Source organism: Physeter macrocephalus, chromosome 7 (genome assembly GCF_002837175.3).
Source record: "Physeter macrocephalus isolate SW-GA chromosome 7, ASM283717v5, whole genome shotgun sequence".
Lineage (NCBI taxonomy): Eukaryota > Metazoa > Chordata > Mammalia > Artiodactyla > Physeteridae > Physeter > Physeter macrocephalus.
In genome coordinates, this window is record NC_041220.1 from 111,131,780 (window position 1) to 111,151,012 (window position 19,233).

General features: G+C 36.4%; 1 protein-coding gene across 1 annotated transcript in view; it reads left to right on the forward strand.

Annotated features, from left to right (window-relative positions):
- GSTCD (glutathione S-transferase C-terminal domain containing) overlaps nucleotides 1–19,233 on the forward strand; it is a 134,380-nt gene that overhangs the window by 106,846 nt on the left and 8,301 nt on the right. Inside the window, exons 9-10 of the mRNA XM_024119337.3 lie at nucleotides 15,963–16,096; nucleotides 18,239–18,269. Of these exons, the coding sequence (XP_023975105.1) occupies nucleotides 15,963–16,096; nucleotides 18,239–18,269 (165 nt within the window). The remainder of the gene's footprint in view (nucleotides 1–15,962; nucleotides 16,097–18,238; nucleotides 18,270–19,233) is intronic.

Sequence of the window (19,233 nt, forward strand, 5' to 3'; positions counted from 1 at the left end):
GCGGAGCGGCTGGGCCCGTGAGCCATGGCCGCTGAGCCTGCACGTCCGGAGCCTGTGCTCCGCAGCGGGAGAGGCCGCGACAGTGAGAGGCCCGCGTACCACAAAAAAAAAAAAAAAAAAAATAAGATAACATTGCTGCTGCTCTTGTATCTGTTTTAAATAATTTTTTCTTATTTTTATAGGACTAAGTGCTCAGTATAGAAAACTACATAATAATATAAAGAAGAATCGCCAGTATTTCTGCTAGTGAGAGATAAATACTGTCAAAACTCTTTAGTCTTTATGTATTTATGCACACAAATGCATGTTTACACATATGTTAACATTGTTGAGGTCATACTACATAGGTCCTGCTTTACCTGAAATTGTCATAAATACTTTACTCATTAATCATATTTCTTTTTTGTTGTTATTATAATGTAATTGTTACTATTATGTATATCTTATGCATCACTTAAGATTTTTGATACCTTTGCCTAATCACTTTCTAGGAAGGTTGTGCTAATTTGCATTCCCAACTGTGTATGTTCATATAACATATACAGTGGGCTTGTCTAGGTGGAATTCTTGTCCAGTCTCAGAAGTTCAGACCTTTTGTAGTACTTATGATTTTTGTCCAATGAAATTCATTTCTTAAATACCAACTACTGCAAATTTGTGGGGGTTATTGTTATTTTTATAGCCTAAAAAGTATACAGTTTGTTTCCTTTGTAGATATAATATAGATTGGTTATCTCAAGCCAAGCTTATAGAAAGAGAAGTAAATTTTTAAGAAAACTGTTAATAAGGATATTCAGGAAAATATAGACATCTGATACAGCAAATCCAAATTAAATATATATTTATATGCTGCTTAAATTTTACATAAATGATGAGGTAGAGGATAAAGCTTCTCCCACAAAACAAGCCATTAAACCAATGCCCATGTTACCAGTACACCAGGCAGAATGTATAAGGTAGCAAGATATTGCTGCCTATTTACTCACCTCTCAAATCACAAAATTCCCAGACTATCAGCCATACATCTCTTTACCCTTCTGTGGCTTAAAGGTGATAAATCATTCTGGCATATTCTTGTAACTTTCAAGGTCATATAATTCACTAACACCAGCTAACAATGTATATGTCTTTTGGGAAGTGATATTTTTCCCAAATATCATAGTAATGTATCCATAATGGGTAAATTCTTTCATAATTACTTTGTCAAGATATATGGAAAATGAATTAAAACTACTTGGAGGATTAAACCAAAATTAGATTTACTCTCAAGAATATAATTTGCGGGCTTTCCTGGTGGTGCAGTGGTTAAGAATCCATGTGCCAACTCAGGGGACACGGGTTCAAGCCCCAGTCCGGGAAGATCCCACATGCCGCGGAGCAACTAAGCCTGTGCACCACAACGACTGAGCCTGCGCTCTGGAGCCCGAGAGCCACAACTGCTGAGCCTGCATGCCACAACTACTGAAGTTTGTGTGCCTAGAGCCCCTGCTCCGCAAGGAGAAGCCACCACAATGAGAAGCCTGCGCACCGCAACGAAGAGTAGCGCCGCTCGCCGCAACTAGAGAAAGCCTGTGCTCAGCAGCGAAGACCCAACACAGCCAAAAATAAGTAAAATAAAATAAATAAATTTATTTTAAAAAGAATATAATTTGCCTAGGATGATAATTGAAGTATTGTCACTAGATAAATCAAACTAAATGCACCAGTGGCTCTAACTCTCGTATTAAATAGATTCCAAAGAAAATACTGTAACTAGAGAGGAAATCAGAATAACAGGTATCAGAAATGCATGAAAACTCCATTAATTCACAATTTTGTGGTATTTCAAATAAGGGTTTAGTTGGCATTTATCTTTGCTTAGTGAATGCCTTTTTCTTCTACTGTTTTTCTTTAGACATAAAAGGTAATGATGTAAACAAGATTTTAAGGGGAGAATTTTAAAGTCTTCGAACCAACTATCTTGAAGAACTTAAAACAAATCGATTATACATGAGAAGTGAAATACTAATTATTATTCTTATCTCCATTAATAAAACAACCTATATCAGGCAAAAATGAATAGATTTACTAACGTTGTTAAACTAGTGTGACTTGAAATAATGGAAGAGAACAAATCTAAATATTTTCAGGTCTTTAAACAAGGTCTTCCATCACCCCCAAAGGCCGTGCCTCCCCCATGTAACCAGAATCAATGAGGTAATACAGTGTTTGTTCCAAAGAGCATTTTGTAGTTTCTGATTTACGTTGTGCTTATTTGAGAAATATATTTCTTTAGAAATACAAATGTCCAATAAGCTTATAAATAACATTCAAAGTCTTTAGTAACCAGATGCATTTCAACTTGAACAACAATGATATTCTGTTCTTGCTCTTAACATTTGCAAAGATTTTTAAAATATTATTACTGTAAGGCTTTTAAAATATTATTGACTGTAAGGCTTCAATGAAGGGGGCCTAATCATATGGGAGCTTTGAAATTTTTCATTTACATGATATTTGTAATGATTTGTTAATGACATGAAATGTTAGTTATAATGGTAAACAGAGAAAATTATATAAACATAATGGTTAAGAGTATGCATTTTAACATTGAATTTAACTTGTGCTAAAGTCTCAGCTTGGCCACTTACTAGTTGTATGGCCTCATCCTCAATCCTCAGTTTTTTCATCTATGACATGGACATAACATATCTGGCTCATGGGATGTTGATACAATGTGCATGAAGCACTTAGCAAGTTGCCTAGCATTTAGGAAGTACTCAAAAAATTGGGCCTCTTTTTACTCTGTTCAGTGTGATCTCAACCATGTGAAAACTGAATTAAAAAGGATGAGAGGAAATTATGCTAATATGTACTTTTTTAAGGTGGCTATCTCTATATACTATGTAATAATATTTTTCTTTATTCAAAATTTTCAAAATATTCCATATTTAATGTTACCTTTTTTTTTTTTTTTTTTTTTTTTGCGGTACGCGGGCCTCTCACTGTTGTGGCATCCCCCGTTGCGGAGCACAGGCTCCGGACGCACAGGCTCAGCGGCCATGGCTCACGGGCCCAGCCACTCCATGGCATGTGGGATCTTCCCGGACCGGGGCACGAGCCCATGTCCCCTGCATTGGCAGGCATATTCTCAACCACTGTGCCACCAGGGAAGCCCCACGTTACCATTTTTATATTCAAATAATGTAAGCAGTAAAAATAGAAGAAATAAATATATGTGCTTAATATTTTATAGATAACCTAGCTTATTTAGCCAAGAAATGCTAATAGGACCCTAAGGATTACTATAAGATATCTAAAAGAATTCTGAACATATAAGATATGTATATAATTATATATGTATATATAATTTCTTTTAAAACAAGTATTTGATTATCATAGAAATACCTTTTGATTTTGTTTATAAATACAAAACTCTTTTCAAAATTGAGAAACATCTGAGAAAGTTTTTTTTCCTTCCAGTTTGAACATATGCAGCTGTATGACCCTGAATTGAGTATGTGTTATGGACTGAAAGTTTGTGCCCCACCTCCACTGCCAAAAAATTCATGTGTTGAATTCCTTAACCCCTCATGTGATGGTATTAGGAGGTGGGACCTTTGGGAGGTAATTGGGTCATGAGGGTGGTGCTCTCTGAGTGGAATTAGTGCCCTTATAAGAAAAGAGCTTGTGCCCCCTCTTAGCTCTCCACCATGTGATGATACAGTGACAAGACAGCCATCTGTAAACCAGGAAGGGGGTCCTCACTAGACATCAGATCTGCCAGCACCCTGATCTTGGACTTCCCAGCCTCCAGAACTAAGAAAAATGTTTGCTGTTTAAACCACCAAGTTTATGATAGTTTTTTAAGAGCAGCCCAAACTAAAACAGTATATATCAATTATCATACCCTTAAAGTGTAACTTAGAAAAGATTGCTTTTAAAGTGGACTTTTTAAGGCTATTTTTTTAAGAAGTCTATTATCACCTTCTTGTCTAGTACAATATAAATAATCTTCCTTGTTGTGAAAACTTACTTTATAAGATTTTACTTTTTAAGACCTAATTTATTATGTGTAGTAATACCTATGCTCTCAAACAGTATAACAAAAACCTTGTTGTCAAACAGTATTACTGAAAGGGCCATGACTATGGAAAAACACACTTTGCATTAAGAAACAAAAACTGTGTCAGTGCTGAACAGCTTGCCCACTGAAATGTTTTAGTTGGGTAATTTCAGTAGTAAAATAGAGTTATCTCAAACAGGTGATAAGGTATTGATTTCTAACAGTATTGGTGAATATTTTCTATTTATCAATATATATCAAAAACTCTAAACAGTTTATTTTTGAGTTATCTGTATTTACTTTTTTCTATTTCACCCATAACAATTTTTAATATGATTTTTTATGATTCATCAGTGCTGAGTGCTTAATTACAAGCTCATTTCTAGTTATGTATGTTAGTATACAATTAGAAGAAGCATATACAATTATAGAATGTAATTCAGTAACACTTGATGAATGATTTATGTAATCCTTGTTTTAAACGGAAAGGAACTTGAGAAATTATATATTCTGCAAACACAATTTTTAAAAAATCATTAAGGCGATGAAGGACTTTCCAGGTGAAGGTGGCAGATAGAGGTACTGCAACCCCTTTCTCCCCAAGAGAGATCAGACCCCCAAATAACAAAGAGAACAAGAACCAGAAAAATCATACTCCATCTTTAATGAAACAATGTTCAAGATTCTATAACTTGAACTACAATATTTGAAGTTAGAAAGCAGACTGAAGAAAAAATTATGAGTAGAGAAGAGGAAAATCAAACTTAAATGCATGGGGAGAGGGAGGGTCAAGAGGCCTATCAGGAAGCAAGTCACTTTGCTCTCACAGAATCCCAGAAAATTTCAGGAATTCAGGATACCAGAAACCACAGAGGAAGGGTATAAGAAGGGGCTGGAATCATGTTTAATTAAAAATTTTATTTAGAGACCCAGATTCCCACCACCACCTTGTGTAGGTCAGTAACTATTTCCCCCAACTCCTGCAAGAGACCGTAAGTTTATTCTATGAGAAAAGTGTAATAGAGACTCTCCAAGTATAGGGAGAGAAGGGCGAGAATGATGTGACACCAAAAATAAGAACTAAGTGCCCTTAATTCCAGAATTCCTTCAGAAGCTAGAATCATCGCCTCAATCAGAGATTAAAAGAGCCTCCTTTGCAGAATCAGAACTATCCCCAGAGAAAATATAGCTGCAATTTTTTTAAAAAGCCAGCTGGCCACCTGGTCATCCAATCACTAAGGAAGCCCACCTTCAAGCCTTTCATTCAGACTTCCGATCAACTTTTTAGTGATTAACTCTTATATGAACTGACAGCCAAGGAATATCAAAACGTGGAAAACTTCCAAAATAGAAGAGACCAAAGCAACAAACACAATGAAAGGAGAGATCAGAAAAGATATTGCATTAATGAAACAGGGATAGAATGAAAAAGAAAAACCATCAGAGAACAAGAAAGAACTTCTAAATACATGTTAGCCAAAATAAAAAGCAAGTAGAACATCTAAAAGATGAAGTGTAGGACATCATCTGAAAAAAACGGGACAAAAAAAAAAAGACATAGAGATAGGAGCTGAAAGAAGCATTTTTTTTTTCAAATAGAGATTTAGTCCATGAATCCAATACCTCAATATTCTCAATAATAGGAGAACCAGAAAGAGAAAACAGATAAAATGGTGGGGAGGAAAATATTAAAGAACTAATATAAGAAAATGTGTCAAGATGTGTTTCTCTTGACTGAAAAAGCCTACTTAAAAAATGACCTAAAGCAATGCACATTGTTGTGGGGGAAAAGCATTAAAAAATTTTAAAAATGGAGAAGTGTTGTGATAAAAAGAGAAGTTCCTAACAGCTTCCAAAGAGAAAAAAGAAAAGAGGTCACATAGAGAAAATCTGGAATCAAAATGCCGTCACACTTCTCAATAGCTACATGGAAAGCTAGAAGATAGTGAAGCAATGCCTTCAAAATTCTAAAGGAAAGTTTCCAACCTAAAATTTTATGCCTGACCAATCAATCAATCATGTACGAAAGTAAAAGAAAATGTCAAGGTCTCAAGAAAAATATGCATCAGGAAACTATGTAAAAGATGTGCTTCACTAAAATAAGAGAGTAGGGCTTCCCTGGTGGCGTAGTGGTTAAGAACCCACCTGCCAATGCAGGGGACATGGGTTCGAGCCCTGGTCCAGGAAGATCCCACATGCTGTGGAGCAACTGAGCCCATGCACCACAACTACTGAGCCTGTGCTCTAGAGTCCGTGAGCCACAACTACTGAGCCCACACACCACAACTACTGAAGCCTGCCTGCCTAGAGCCGGTGCTCTGCAACAAGAGAAGTCACTGCAATAAGAGGCCTGCGCACTGCAAGGAAGAGTAGCCCCCGCTCGCCGCAACTAGAGAAAGCCCGCGCGCAGCAACAAAGACTCAACGCAGCCAAAAATAACTAAATAAATAAATAAATTTAAAATAAAAATAAAATAAGAGAGTAGATAATAAAAAGGAATAAGTGGTATCTAATCAAGAGTGGGTGAAGAGAGTTCTTGGTATGATGGCAAAGGGAAGTCACAGGACCAGAGCTAGGTAGCAGGCATAGAAAGCAGTGAGTCCATGTTTTAGTAAAAGGTCAGGAGGCCCAGGAAAGATGTCTTCAGGAAAAAAAAAATGGAGCTGGCCAATTATTTGACAGTTTTCACACAGTGGAAAATTTTACCATAGAGCATTTTATAGAACTTCTGTGCAGGAAAAGTCTTGGATGTTAAAAAAAAAAAAATTGTACGGCACAGTTAGTTTTGATTTGAAAGAGCAATATACATTTATTATATAGAAAAACAGAGATGGATTTCAGGAAAGAAAACCAATGAGTTGAAAAGCATTAGCTTTGGTCACCAGATTTTCTTTCGGGGTAGAGAAGTGTGTACGGAACAAGGAACTTTTTTTGTCATTACATGCCTTTTAGCATTATTTGAGTCATTACATGCCTTTTAGCATTATTTGAATTTTAAAGCCAATTACCTATAACATAATTGCGTGAAAGTTTTTAAAGAGGAGGAACAGGAGCGCACAACTGGGACCAAGCTTGCTTCTAAGATATCTGGTTAAGAATCCTTCTTTGAGAAGCAAAGGCTCAGAGCATGATTGGGTTGGGGCAAATTTAGAGATCATTCAGTTCAACCTTCTCATTTTGTAAATATAAAAGTTGAAGCTCCACCTGGGGAAGAGGAACATAGCAAGTTAATGTGAGAGCTGAGACTAGAATCCAGTCACTGACTTCCTGTTCACTCCCCACATCTAAAGAAAGGAGTAAATGGGAACAGAGAATTAGAATAACTTTTGGTGTCAGAGAGATTGAATTTAAATCTTGTCTTCATCATTTGTGACCTTGGACCAGCCACTTGGCCTTTTTGTAAAATGGGGAATAACAACACCTATATGCATGGTTTGGACTAGGAAAAGGCTAATAAATGTTAAATGAATCTTTAAAAAGTAAACAAACAAAAACCCCCAAAGACAGGATGCCTAGTATAGTCATAAATACATCTAGCACAAGCTTAGTTTGGGGAGTATGAATAAGGCATAGTCTTACTATCTTTCAAAATATGTCTTACATTAAAAATCAGTACATACTTTTTACCAACATATATGTCCTTAGACTATATGGGCATCTTTATCCACATATATTTTCTTAGAGAAGAATCAGTCAGTTTGTCTAGAATCTTGCCTTGTTTTTTAGAAGCTTGCCAGTTGAAAGACATTCTGAGAGTGAGTGATGATTAATTTTGTTTATTTACCACCACATATAGCAGAGATACGTGGATTGAGGTTTCCTGGCTGTTCGGTTATGTTTCATTGGCTTACATCATAGGATGTGTTATAGTTAAAACTTTTATGACATATAGATTAATTGAAGTAGAAAGGTGAAGGAAAGGTCCTTAATTTATAGTCCATGAATTCTGCAGCATTTATTTGGATCAAAAATGTTTACATTTACTTTGGAATATGCATTACTTTGGCCAATAGATAAGTTTACAATTCAATTTTTATCCTTTATTAGAATTCAGTGTATGTATAGAGAACCACAATACCGAATTTTGGGGGTCAGTCAGTGAAACACTTGTTTGCTGTGTTGTCAGCGAACCATTGATTAAATATGGGTGTTTTTCCCACAGCACATTAACCTTTATTAGATACTCATAGTTTATGTTTTGATACTCTTTCTACAGTTGTCAGATCTGTCAGTGTGTATATTAATAAATCTATCTATCCATTGTATATTATATTACAAACTCTCTGGGTCAGATGCTTTAAATGTAATTAGAAATTCGATTTCATACCAGTTTCTGTAGATAGGAATGGTTTAAGAAAAAAATTTAGATGTATTTCTCTTCATCCTTTCCTTTCTTTGTCACTTCCTTTATGTGTAACCAGCACATATCCCATTCCTTCTTCTCTTAAATCAGTGGTGAACCTAAGAGTGATACCCAGAAATTCTTCATTAAAAAAGATGGTCTCTAAGGTTCCTTCCAGCTCCAGGTATGTTGGTCAGAGAAGGCATAGCATGATGTAATGGAAAACCTGTGAGCTTTGGAGTCAGACCTGGATTCAGAGTTCATCTGGAATGTTTGCTGGCTAGGTGATCTTGTCATGTTATTGCAAGAGATAATAAGAGCTATTTAAAGTATTAAAAATTTTTTTTAAAGAATTAAATTATTAAATCAAGAAAAAAATCTATGTAAAGATTTTGACATCTAGCAGACACTGCGTACATGCTAGTCCCCTATGGTGTTGTAATTCCAGAAGATAGTAGGACCAATGAGATGAATAAAATGAGAGGAAGTATACAATAGTCCCCCCATATCTGTGGTTTTGCTTTCCTCTGTTTCAGTTACCTGTGGTCTGTCATGGTCTGAAAATATTAAATGGAAAATTCCAAAAAGAAACAATTCATAAGTTTGAAATTATACACTCTCCTCCAACCAGCCCAGGACATGAATCATCCCTTTGTCCAGAGTTTCCATGCTGTATACACTGTCCCCTGCCAGCCACCACCCACACCCCCAGCATAGGAACAAGCATAGTACAGTTGATTGACCCTTGAACTACATGGGTTTGAACTGCATGGGTCCACTTATTTTTTTCAGTAAATATATACTACTGTACTACATGAACTGTGGTTGGTTGAATCCACAGGTGCAGAACCATGGATAAGGAAGGCCAACTCTAAAGTTTTACTCAGATTTTTGGCTGCGTGGGGCGGGGGTTTGGTGGAGAAGTCAAAGCCCCTAAACTCCGCATTGGTTAAGGGTCAACAGTATTTATAGAGTTCGGTACTACCCCTGGTTTCAGGCATCCACTGGGGGTCTTAGAACATATCCCCTGTGGCTAAGGGGGGACTACTGTAGTTGTACAGAGTAGTTATCTAGGCTGGAAGACTCCAAACTGTCTGAGTTGGGGTCCTTAATTTGTTGTGTCACCTGGAACAAGTTACTTGACCTCTCTGGGCTTCAATTTCCTCATCTTAAAACAGTACCTACTTTAAGATATTTGTACACCCATGTTCATAGCAGCAGTGTTCGCAATAGCTGAGGTGGAAGCAACCTAAATGTCCATGGATGGATGAATAGGTAAACAAAATGTGGTACATATATATACAGTTGTCCCTTGGTATCTATGGCGGATTGGTTTCAGGACCCCCTCATATACCAAAGTCCGAGGATTCTCAAGTCCCTTATAAAAAATGGCAGAGCATCTGCATATAACCTACATACATTCTTTCATATATTGATACCTTAAATAATCTCTAGATTACTTATAATACCTAATAGAATGTAAATGTTATGTAAATAGTTGTATGTACAATGTAAATGCTATGTAAATAGTGGCTGGTGCATGGCAAATTAAAGTTTTGCTTTTTTGGAACTTTCCGGAATTTTTTTTTAATATTTTCAGTTCGAGGTTGACTGATCTGCAGATGTGAGACCTGCAGATATGAAAGGATGAGTGTATACAATGGAATATTATTAAGAAGTCCTATCAAATGCTACAACATGGATGAGACTTGAGGACATTATATCAAATGAAATAAGCCAGTCACAAAAAGACAAATACTGTATGATTCCATTATATGAAGTATCTAAGGTGGTCACATTCATAGAAACAGAAAGTAGAATAGTGGTTACCAGGGGCTGGAAGGAGGGAGAAAATGGAAGTTGTTGTTCAGTGGGTATAGAGTTTCAGTTTTGCAAGATGAAAAAATTCTGAAGGTCTGTTTCACAATGATGTGAATATACTTAACACTATTGAGCTGTACACTTACAATGGTTAAGATGGTAAATTTTATGTTCTCTGTTTTTTTACCACAATAAAATAGGTAGAAAAAATAAATAAATATATATATAGTACCTACTTCATAGGGTTGTGCATTAAACAAGTAAATCCATGTAAAGAAGTTAGAATAAGCACTTAGCATTACTCAGGAATGTTAAATTTATATTATTATTATTATTAGCATTATTATCAGTATCACTCCATGTTTCATGAACATGCTTTCTGCTGTTTGCCGCTGTGCTTCTTGCTCCTTTGCTTTTGGAATTCCTTTCTATCCTACAAGGCCCTCAAACACCACCTCCTCGAGTTCACCATCCCTGATTTTTCCCCATCTGAATATCCCACTCCCTCCTTTGATGTTTCTATTTATACTTTTTTAATGGCACTTAATGCATTCTTTCTTGTATAATACAAGTTTGGATACTACTTGGATGCTGTTGGTGTGTAGTGTTTTATTCTTCTTTGTATCCACTGTGAGTCACACATGTTAGCACATGAAATAACCAGAACTTTGTGAGTTGCTTAAACCTATGCAATTTGCACCTGAGTTAAGTAATGTATTACATGATTTGAATTAAGTTGTCACTGTTGACAGAGCATCAAAAAGGGATCATATTTTTGACCTTTGTATTCCAAGCCACTACCATAATACTGATATATAGGAAATGCCCAGTGATTGCTGAATGAATTAATGAATGAACCGATTAATGAGTCAATGAATTGTGCAGTTTCTAGAACTATTAATAATTATAGACCTTTAATGATCAATAAGAAAAAATAACAAATTCCTCAACAAAATCACTCAACTTCATGTTGCTGCAGAAGTTCTCCACGCCACTTGTCTCATGATTTTTTTTTAGTGTATTTATTTTACTAAGTATTGAAGTAAGATACAAAAATAGAAATGGTTGATGTGAATATTAAGGCTTAATATCTATAGGTTTTCATCTGCATTCATTTTCTATTTCTGCTGTAGCAAATTACCACAAATTTGGCAACTTAAAAATAACATATATTATCTCAACATATAACAAATGTTATCTTAAAATAGCATATATTATTGCTGTAGGTCAGAAATCCAGGTGGACTCAACTAGTTTGTCTGCACCAGGTGTCAGTAGGTCAAAATCAGCTGTTGACTTGGTTCGACTCTTATCTGAAGTCTCTGAGGGAGTGGTCCCAGGACCATTCAAGTTGTTGGTAGAATTCAGCTCAGTTATAGGACTAAGGTTCCTGTTCCCTTGCTGAGTCAGAGGGGAGTCGTTCTCAGGTTCTACAGCTACCCACACTCCCTGTCTCATGGTCTCCTTCACCATGAAAGCCAGCTATGGTGGGTCAAGTCCTTCTCTCTGACTTTTCTATTTCATCTCTTGTTTCCTGTCTGAGAAAGTTCTTTACTTTTAAGGCCTCACATAGTTAGATTGAGCCCACCCATGTAATCCAAAATAATCTTGTTATTTTAAGGTCTTTAATCTTAATTATATCTGCAAAAAATTCTTGCCATGTTGACGGATTCCAGGGATTCAGATGTGAACATCTTTAGGAGATCATCCTGCCTACCATACCATCCCTGTCTCTTTTTTTTTTTTGCAATTTATTTGTTTACATAACCATGTCATTTGTCCTTTAGAGTTTCCTGCAGTGTGGATTTTGCTGATTTCATCCCCCTGATGGTGTTTCACATACCACCCTGTTCCCTGTATTGCCTAGAGATTGCTACTTAGGTCTAGATTGTAGAGACATAATCAGATCCAGGTTCACTTTTGGGATAAGACTACATCACAGGTGGCGGTATGTTCTATCAATAGGCCCACGTCTGGTTGTTTCTTGTGTAATGTGAGCAGCATTCATGGTCATTGCCCCAGCTCATTATTTCAATAAAGATTGCAAATTGCTGACATTCTTCTATTTTAATATTTTGCCTTCATTTACTTTCCTTTATCAACTAGTTGGTTACACTGAGGTACAGTTCACGTAGGAAAGGCCAGAGAAAACTTTATTATTTTTCTGTATTTTCCAGTTTTCAAAGTGAATTGGTTATCTGCCAGAAGTGACCAGTTAGGCTTTTTTTTTTTAGTATAATTATTATTGACTCGCCAATTTAATATTTGAAATACTTCAATCCATTGATGTTACAGTTCTCATTGATGCTTAGGTATTCCCATTGGCTCCTGAGTGTTTTTGACAAGGCTTCAATGGTATCTGATAGCATCCATGCTTTCAGTGTAACAAGATGTTCCAGCTTATCTTGTATATTTCCTGCCTCATGTCTGACATCAGCTATGTCTCCATGGAGCTCAAAATTCTTTTAAGAGCAGATGCTATTATTTACCACAGTGTAGGTACTCGGGATGGTCATTGCTACTGGTTTGGTCTTTGTTTCTAGGCTTTTCAGTGATCTGAACTAGGCAATACCTTTTTTTTTTTTAATTTATTTTTTTAAACAAAATATTCATGGGTTCATACTGATACTTCCAACTTAAATTCAGCACTATGGGATTTTAACCTAACCTCACTTGTCTATCTCTTATATTTTCTCCTATGCTAAAAAAAATTCTGTTTCCTAATGACATAGCATGTTTCTTACTTGTTTTATCTCATAATATGCACATTAGAGTTCTAAAACAACAAACAGTAACAATGATTACTGAAAATAGTTTTGAGAATTTTTAAACGTTATTTTTTATGCAATAGCATCTTCCATAGCCATGTATATTCTTCATTCCTTTTTATAGCTGCAGAGTACTCCATTACATTTATTCTACCAGTGCTGTCAGTGGGAAATTGGCTTGTTTCCATTTTGTTGTTATTTCAAATATTGCCTCAGTGAATAAATCTTTTTATATGTTTGTCAGTGTGTCCACTGGATAGATTTTATTACAAGTGAAAGCACAAATTACACGTAATTTTGCTGAATATTGCTAAGTTCTTCCTCCAAAGGGTTGTGACATTTTTGTATTCCCACCAGCAATATATGGTGATGTCTGTTTCCTCACAGTCTGGCTGATAGACTGTTATCAAATTTTAAGATTTTTGCCACAGTAATAGGTGATCATTAGATAATTATCTTAGTATAATTTCATTAATTATTTCTCTTACTTTGAACAATATTGAACAACTTTGGTTTATGGCCTCTTTGCATACTGTTGTTCATGAATTGTCCAAATCTTTTGCCCATTTTACTATGAGATTATTAGGCTTTTTCTTATATTTAAAAGCTTGTTATATATTAGGGATATTAACCTTTTGTGCTATAAATTGCAAATCTTTTTCTCGTTATCATTTGTCTTTTTACATATAATTTTTGGTTTTTGTCATTTAAAAGGTTTTTTTTTTTCATTTTTACTTTGACGTACTCATTAACCTTACCCCTTATTATATGTGGACTTTCAGACATAGTTAGGAAATTATTTCCCACTCCCCTAGGTTATGGAGAAATTTACTTATGTCTTTTTGTTAATTTGTTTTTGCATGTTAAATCTCTAACCCATTTGAAATTTATGTGTGGTGAGAGGAAAGGATCTAATTTTATTTTTTATAGAGCTATCAGGTTAACCCAACGTCACTTATTAAAAAGTCCATCTTGTCCCCAGTGGTTTGAAGCGCCACCTTTGTTGCATGTTAAATTTTTGTATTAATATGGTTCCATTGATCTATATCTCTCATCATTATTTGCCTGTTTTTTTCTGACCTGCGTTTGATGGCATGGAAATTAGGAGCATGTGATGCAATAAAACCTTTTAAGCCTAATAAAATCCATCATGTAAATAGTTCTTAGAATTAGTTGTTTTGTTTAAATGAGGGAAATAAACTCACTCTTTAGCATGTAGCAAAAGGAATGTGAACCTAAGTAAAGGGAGATTTATAAAAATAAATTGTCGAAACTTTTCTTTAAGAGGGTTTCATGGGGAAGCAGTCTGATGTGATTAACACTTGAGGTCAGTCTCTGGGTCAGGATCCCACCCTTCAGGAGCTGCTGTGTTGTGAGCATATTCTTCATTTCCCCGTGCTTTAGTTTCCTCACTTCTCAGATGGAGATAATAAAATCTTTCAGGGCTGTTGTGAGCACAGAAGGCTCTGCGCACTGTCACCCAGCATAGCTGCCAACACATAAAGGGCACTAGGTGAGTGTTGGTTCTCTTCTCTCTCCCTCCAGGGAAAAATGCATCTATAATTTTTACCATGAGGTTTTCTCCAGCTACTCATGAAAATAAGAACTAGCCCGATTTTTACCCTGCAAAGCTGGTTAAATAAAGGGGCCAGATGAGAAATCAAGATTCTTTAATTCTCCAGTAGTTGGTGCTGCCTTCACTGGACGGCAGGCTGCCTAGGCTCTTTTTTCACGGTGAGACCGGAAGGGTGGTTGACAGCAACCATAGGGATTGTTGACTTCTATGGAGGTGATGGAAGCCTGGTAGGAGGGGAGAATTCAGGAACAGGGTTGAGAGCAGAGAGCTTGCTTTTCTCTTCTCAGTACAACTTTGTTTTCGGTTTTCCAGTTCAAAAGGGGAATCTGACTTATACTTAACATCCAGAAATTTCCAGAAAATCTCTTTGTCTTTACCCTAAAAGTGCCTCCTTACCCTGAAGTTGAGAGATTTGTGTCTAGAAAGAACAATTATTATCCAATACTATTTGCCTCTGTTCAGAATGAAATGGAGAGCTGAGCATTTTTCTGATAAAATGCTTCATCTTTCAAGATCCCTACATCTGATTTTCTTTCGGGGTTCTAGTTTTCCTTATTTAGCCTAATAATTTTCACAATTGTCTACTTTAGATTGTAAAACAGTATAGATATATTTAAGGCATTTGTTCCAAAAACATGTTTTAAAATCATTTTAAAGTTATTTTTCTTTTCATGAATTATTGATGCGCTAATCATGACTTCAATCCGTAATGTTTTTCCTTTTTAAATAAACCCATTAAAAATATTTCATACAGTTCATCATTCAGTGTTAAGAATTGTAATTATATGACTATGAACAGGTGCTACATAAATATGATTTGATCAGTTTTAGACAACACTGATTAGAGTCTATTCAGACAGCATTTGAAATACTGTTTTCAAATACACTTCTATTTAATCTTTGCAACAGCATTGGCAGTATTATTAACCATAGTTTATGGTTGAGGAGACTGAGGCCCAAAGAAGTTCAATTTTTAGCAGCCCAGGATCACACAGCCAATTGCAGTTCTGGACTGGAAATTCTGATTCCAATGTAGAGTTCTTTCTGCAACGCTACAGCTGAACTGAATTTTCAGTCAGCAAGAGCATTAGTTTAGACACGCATACATATTGAATTCTCCATATTTAACATGACATCAGATTTTCCATTGAATGAATCCTGTGCTTCATTACAAATGTTCCATTTGTAATCTTTCAACCTCTTAATTTTCTTAATTAATATGAATAGCTAATTAGTCCTTTGGTATGCCCAAATGAGAACTATTTAAACCACTATGAAATAATATTCTGGTAACTTGAAACCTCTTAAGGAACAGTCCTCACAAAAGGTTTTTTTTTTTTTTTTTAATGGCACCAAGTAGCACTTTTAGTTAAAAAAGAATTTAGTACTGAGGTCTGGTTTTGTTTTCCAGGTGGCGTTGCATGCTTGTGGAGTGGCAACAGACATGGTGATTGAGCACTGCATCAAAACACGGGCTTCCTTCGTCACGTGCCCTTGCTGTTATGGTTTCATTCAGAACACCTCAAAGTTTAATTTTCCAAAAAGGTGAAATCTTGTATTCTGCCAAAGGCACCAATATGGGTATTAAATCAGTACACAAAACTCATTTGGTATAAAGCTGCAAGGAGGTTTCAGTTTTGAGCTCATTTCCTTTTTCCACAATGGCAAGTATTGTTTATAAGCTGTATAAGGAAGAGAGGATCTCCTCCATGTCTGCTCTTGTTTTTTTTCTCCTAAATCCATCTCTTGCTGAAATTTAGAAGCGAGTGTATCCAGGAGTCAGCTGACTGGAAGTCTGCCAGCTTCAGCACTTCTCTGTATACTTCTAAATGGAAATCATCACCTATGAGAGGCAGTAGAGGGTAGTGGTTAAGTGCTTAGGACCTGGAAGTATTCCACCTGGGTGCAAGTATTGACTCCTCATGCTTTTGTAAGTTGTTTCACCTCAGGCAATCTACTCAAACTCCTTTTGCCTACATTTTCTCATCTCCAAAAGGGGGATTATAATAGTAACTACCTCAGGGTTTTTATGAGAATTGAATGATATATATGTAAATCACTTAGAAGTGGCACAGAGTAAGCACTCCATAAATGTGAGCTGTTGCAAACTACAGTAGTAACAGCAGTAGTTTTAAATTCTGCCCGCGAGTGGTGGTGGTTAACCTGCGAGCTCAATGGCCATTTTTACAGTCCTCCTTATCCCACATAGAAAAGGGAGACATTTTAATTCTCACCACTTTAACTCAACCTAGTGGAGGGCCATTCTTGGTGTTTATGACATTTCACTCTGACTTATAGTTACGGAGAATCCAGCTGATCCTTTTAATTATAGGAGAGATTAAATATGCTAGTTTTGGAAAGTCTGTCCTATCATGTGTCAAAAAAGACTTCTTGATCATTTTCATCGCTTTTTAGAAACCTTCGAAATTTCCATTTGAATTTGTACTTAAGAGCTTCTAAGTCATTTAAAATAAAGTAAAAATAATAGCCTTCTTTTTCTTTATTTCATTATTTTGTTCTTTCCTACAATTTGCAACTGTTGAGAGAAAAACAGGATCTATGGAAAAAGCAAAAAATAACATATAATTTGAGGGTTATTCAATACTTGAAATTTTATTTTATTCTAAATCTATACAGATAAAATGTGTAGTTTGCAGCCCATCAAGAAATTTGTAAGTCTAGCACCATAAAGATTCTAAAGAACGGTAATTTGAGTTGTTCAGCCTGCAGTCTCACTTAACTGATTTTAAAGTCTCAATTTAGGGACTGTCAACTTTTTCACATCTCTGTAGATTTACTGACATTTGCCCCCTTTGGCATTAGACGACGACTCCCAGGTCACTAGCCGTTTGCCCTCATCACCCTAGGGCCAGGTGCCAGACAACTAAGGACAGCCCCTATGCTTCAGAACCTACTGACATTGTTCAAACCGGCCAGTCCTAAGCTTGATCACTCTGCCCTGCCATTCCTTCCCATGGAATATGTAATAAAGGCTACTGACCATGTTTTACCCCATTGTCTCTGCCTCCTGATCAACCTGGTGCTTCCCCATGTGACCCTGTATGACATGGCTTGCCCCCTCTTCTTGGGAACTCTGAATAACAAACAGTGGCAGTCCTCTCCTGATTCGCTGGCCTCACCACACCTGAATAACAATAAAACCTGCATTTTTAAAATGCCTGAATCTGTGTGCACCCATGTGGGGAAGAGAAAAAAGTTACACTTCTCTAATAGTGTAAACAATCTTTGAAAGAAATTCTTTAAAATTAATTACATACCGGGGCTTCCCTGGTGGCACAGTGGTTGCGCGTCCGCCTGCCGATGCAGGGGACACGGTTTCGCGCCCCGGTCCGGGAGGATCCCACATGCCGCGGAGCGGCTGGGCCCGTGAGCCATGGCCGCTGGGCCTGCGCGTCCGGAGCCTGTGCTCCGCAACGAGAGAGGCCACAAAAGAGGGAGGCCCGCATACCACAAAAAAAAAAAAAAAAAATTAATTACATACCGATGGTATATTTTTGTCTTTTTATAAAGATATTTCAAACTGGCATAGTTTTTAGTTCAGGACAGTATTATATACTCTTCAGATAAAATACATATTTTTGTTTATAATTTAATTTCTTCAAGACTATTTCTACTCTTAATCTTTGGTATTTAAAATGAGTAATTCTTTTCTCTTTTCTGTTTCAGTGAACAATTCAAGAAAACGTTATCGTACAAGGTAACTTTAAAAAGATCTAGATGTTTTCCTCATATACTTTTTATTGCTTCTTTATTTTCCCTCTCAAATTTGTAATGGAGTATATAATCTATAGTTATACTTGAATTACTCATGAACATCTAATGCAGATTTTTTTTCTTGTTGGCAAATCAAGATTAATCTTCAAGTAGTTGACAAGATTTGTGAAAGGTCCGAGAGTTTACCCGACTGACAAGCTAACAAGTTAGCCTGCCACAGTTTCGTGGATGCTGGCAGAAGATAGGAAACTCCTGAGTCAGAGACAAAGGATAGAATTGCTCACAGCAGTAGGAGTAGCCAGACTATCATCATTTTTCCACTGAGTCTCCGAGGCCCAGTTCCCACAGGGCAGCACAAACAGGGCCAGCTGACACCTACATATATACAGTGAGTTGCATTATAGGGGAGGAAACCTGAGTTTAGGAAACTCAAATGTTTTAAGATGTAGTCTTTAAGTAAGCATGCCTCCCCTTTTCTCTAGAGGGAGACACTGTATAGTTTCCAAGGCCATTCACTATACAAATGTCTTTGAAAAGATAATCTGGAACAGAGGCGAATTTTTCTGTAAAAGGTAAGATAGTAAATATTTTAGGCTTTGCTAGCCACTTGCAAATCTCCCACATACTCTACATTGTCCTTGTCATTGTTTTTATTGGTTTACAACCCTTTAAAAATGTAAAAGCCATTCTTAACTTTCAAGCCATACAAAAACAGTTCATGGGCTAGATTTGGACAATGGGCCATACAGTTTGCCGGCCCCTGGTCTGGAACAAAGACAGTGCCTCTGCTCATAAGATGTGAAGAAACACAAGAGACCCACAGAGAATTGTCTTCCAGCGGTAGTCAGAACATTACATAGTTTTGAGTCACCAGTCTGAGCAAAAAATAAATAAACAAAAACCAAAAATTAGACCTTTGTTTTTAATCCCTCCTTGAGTGATGCTAG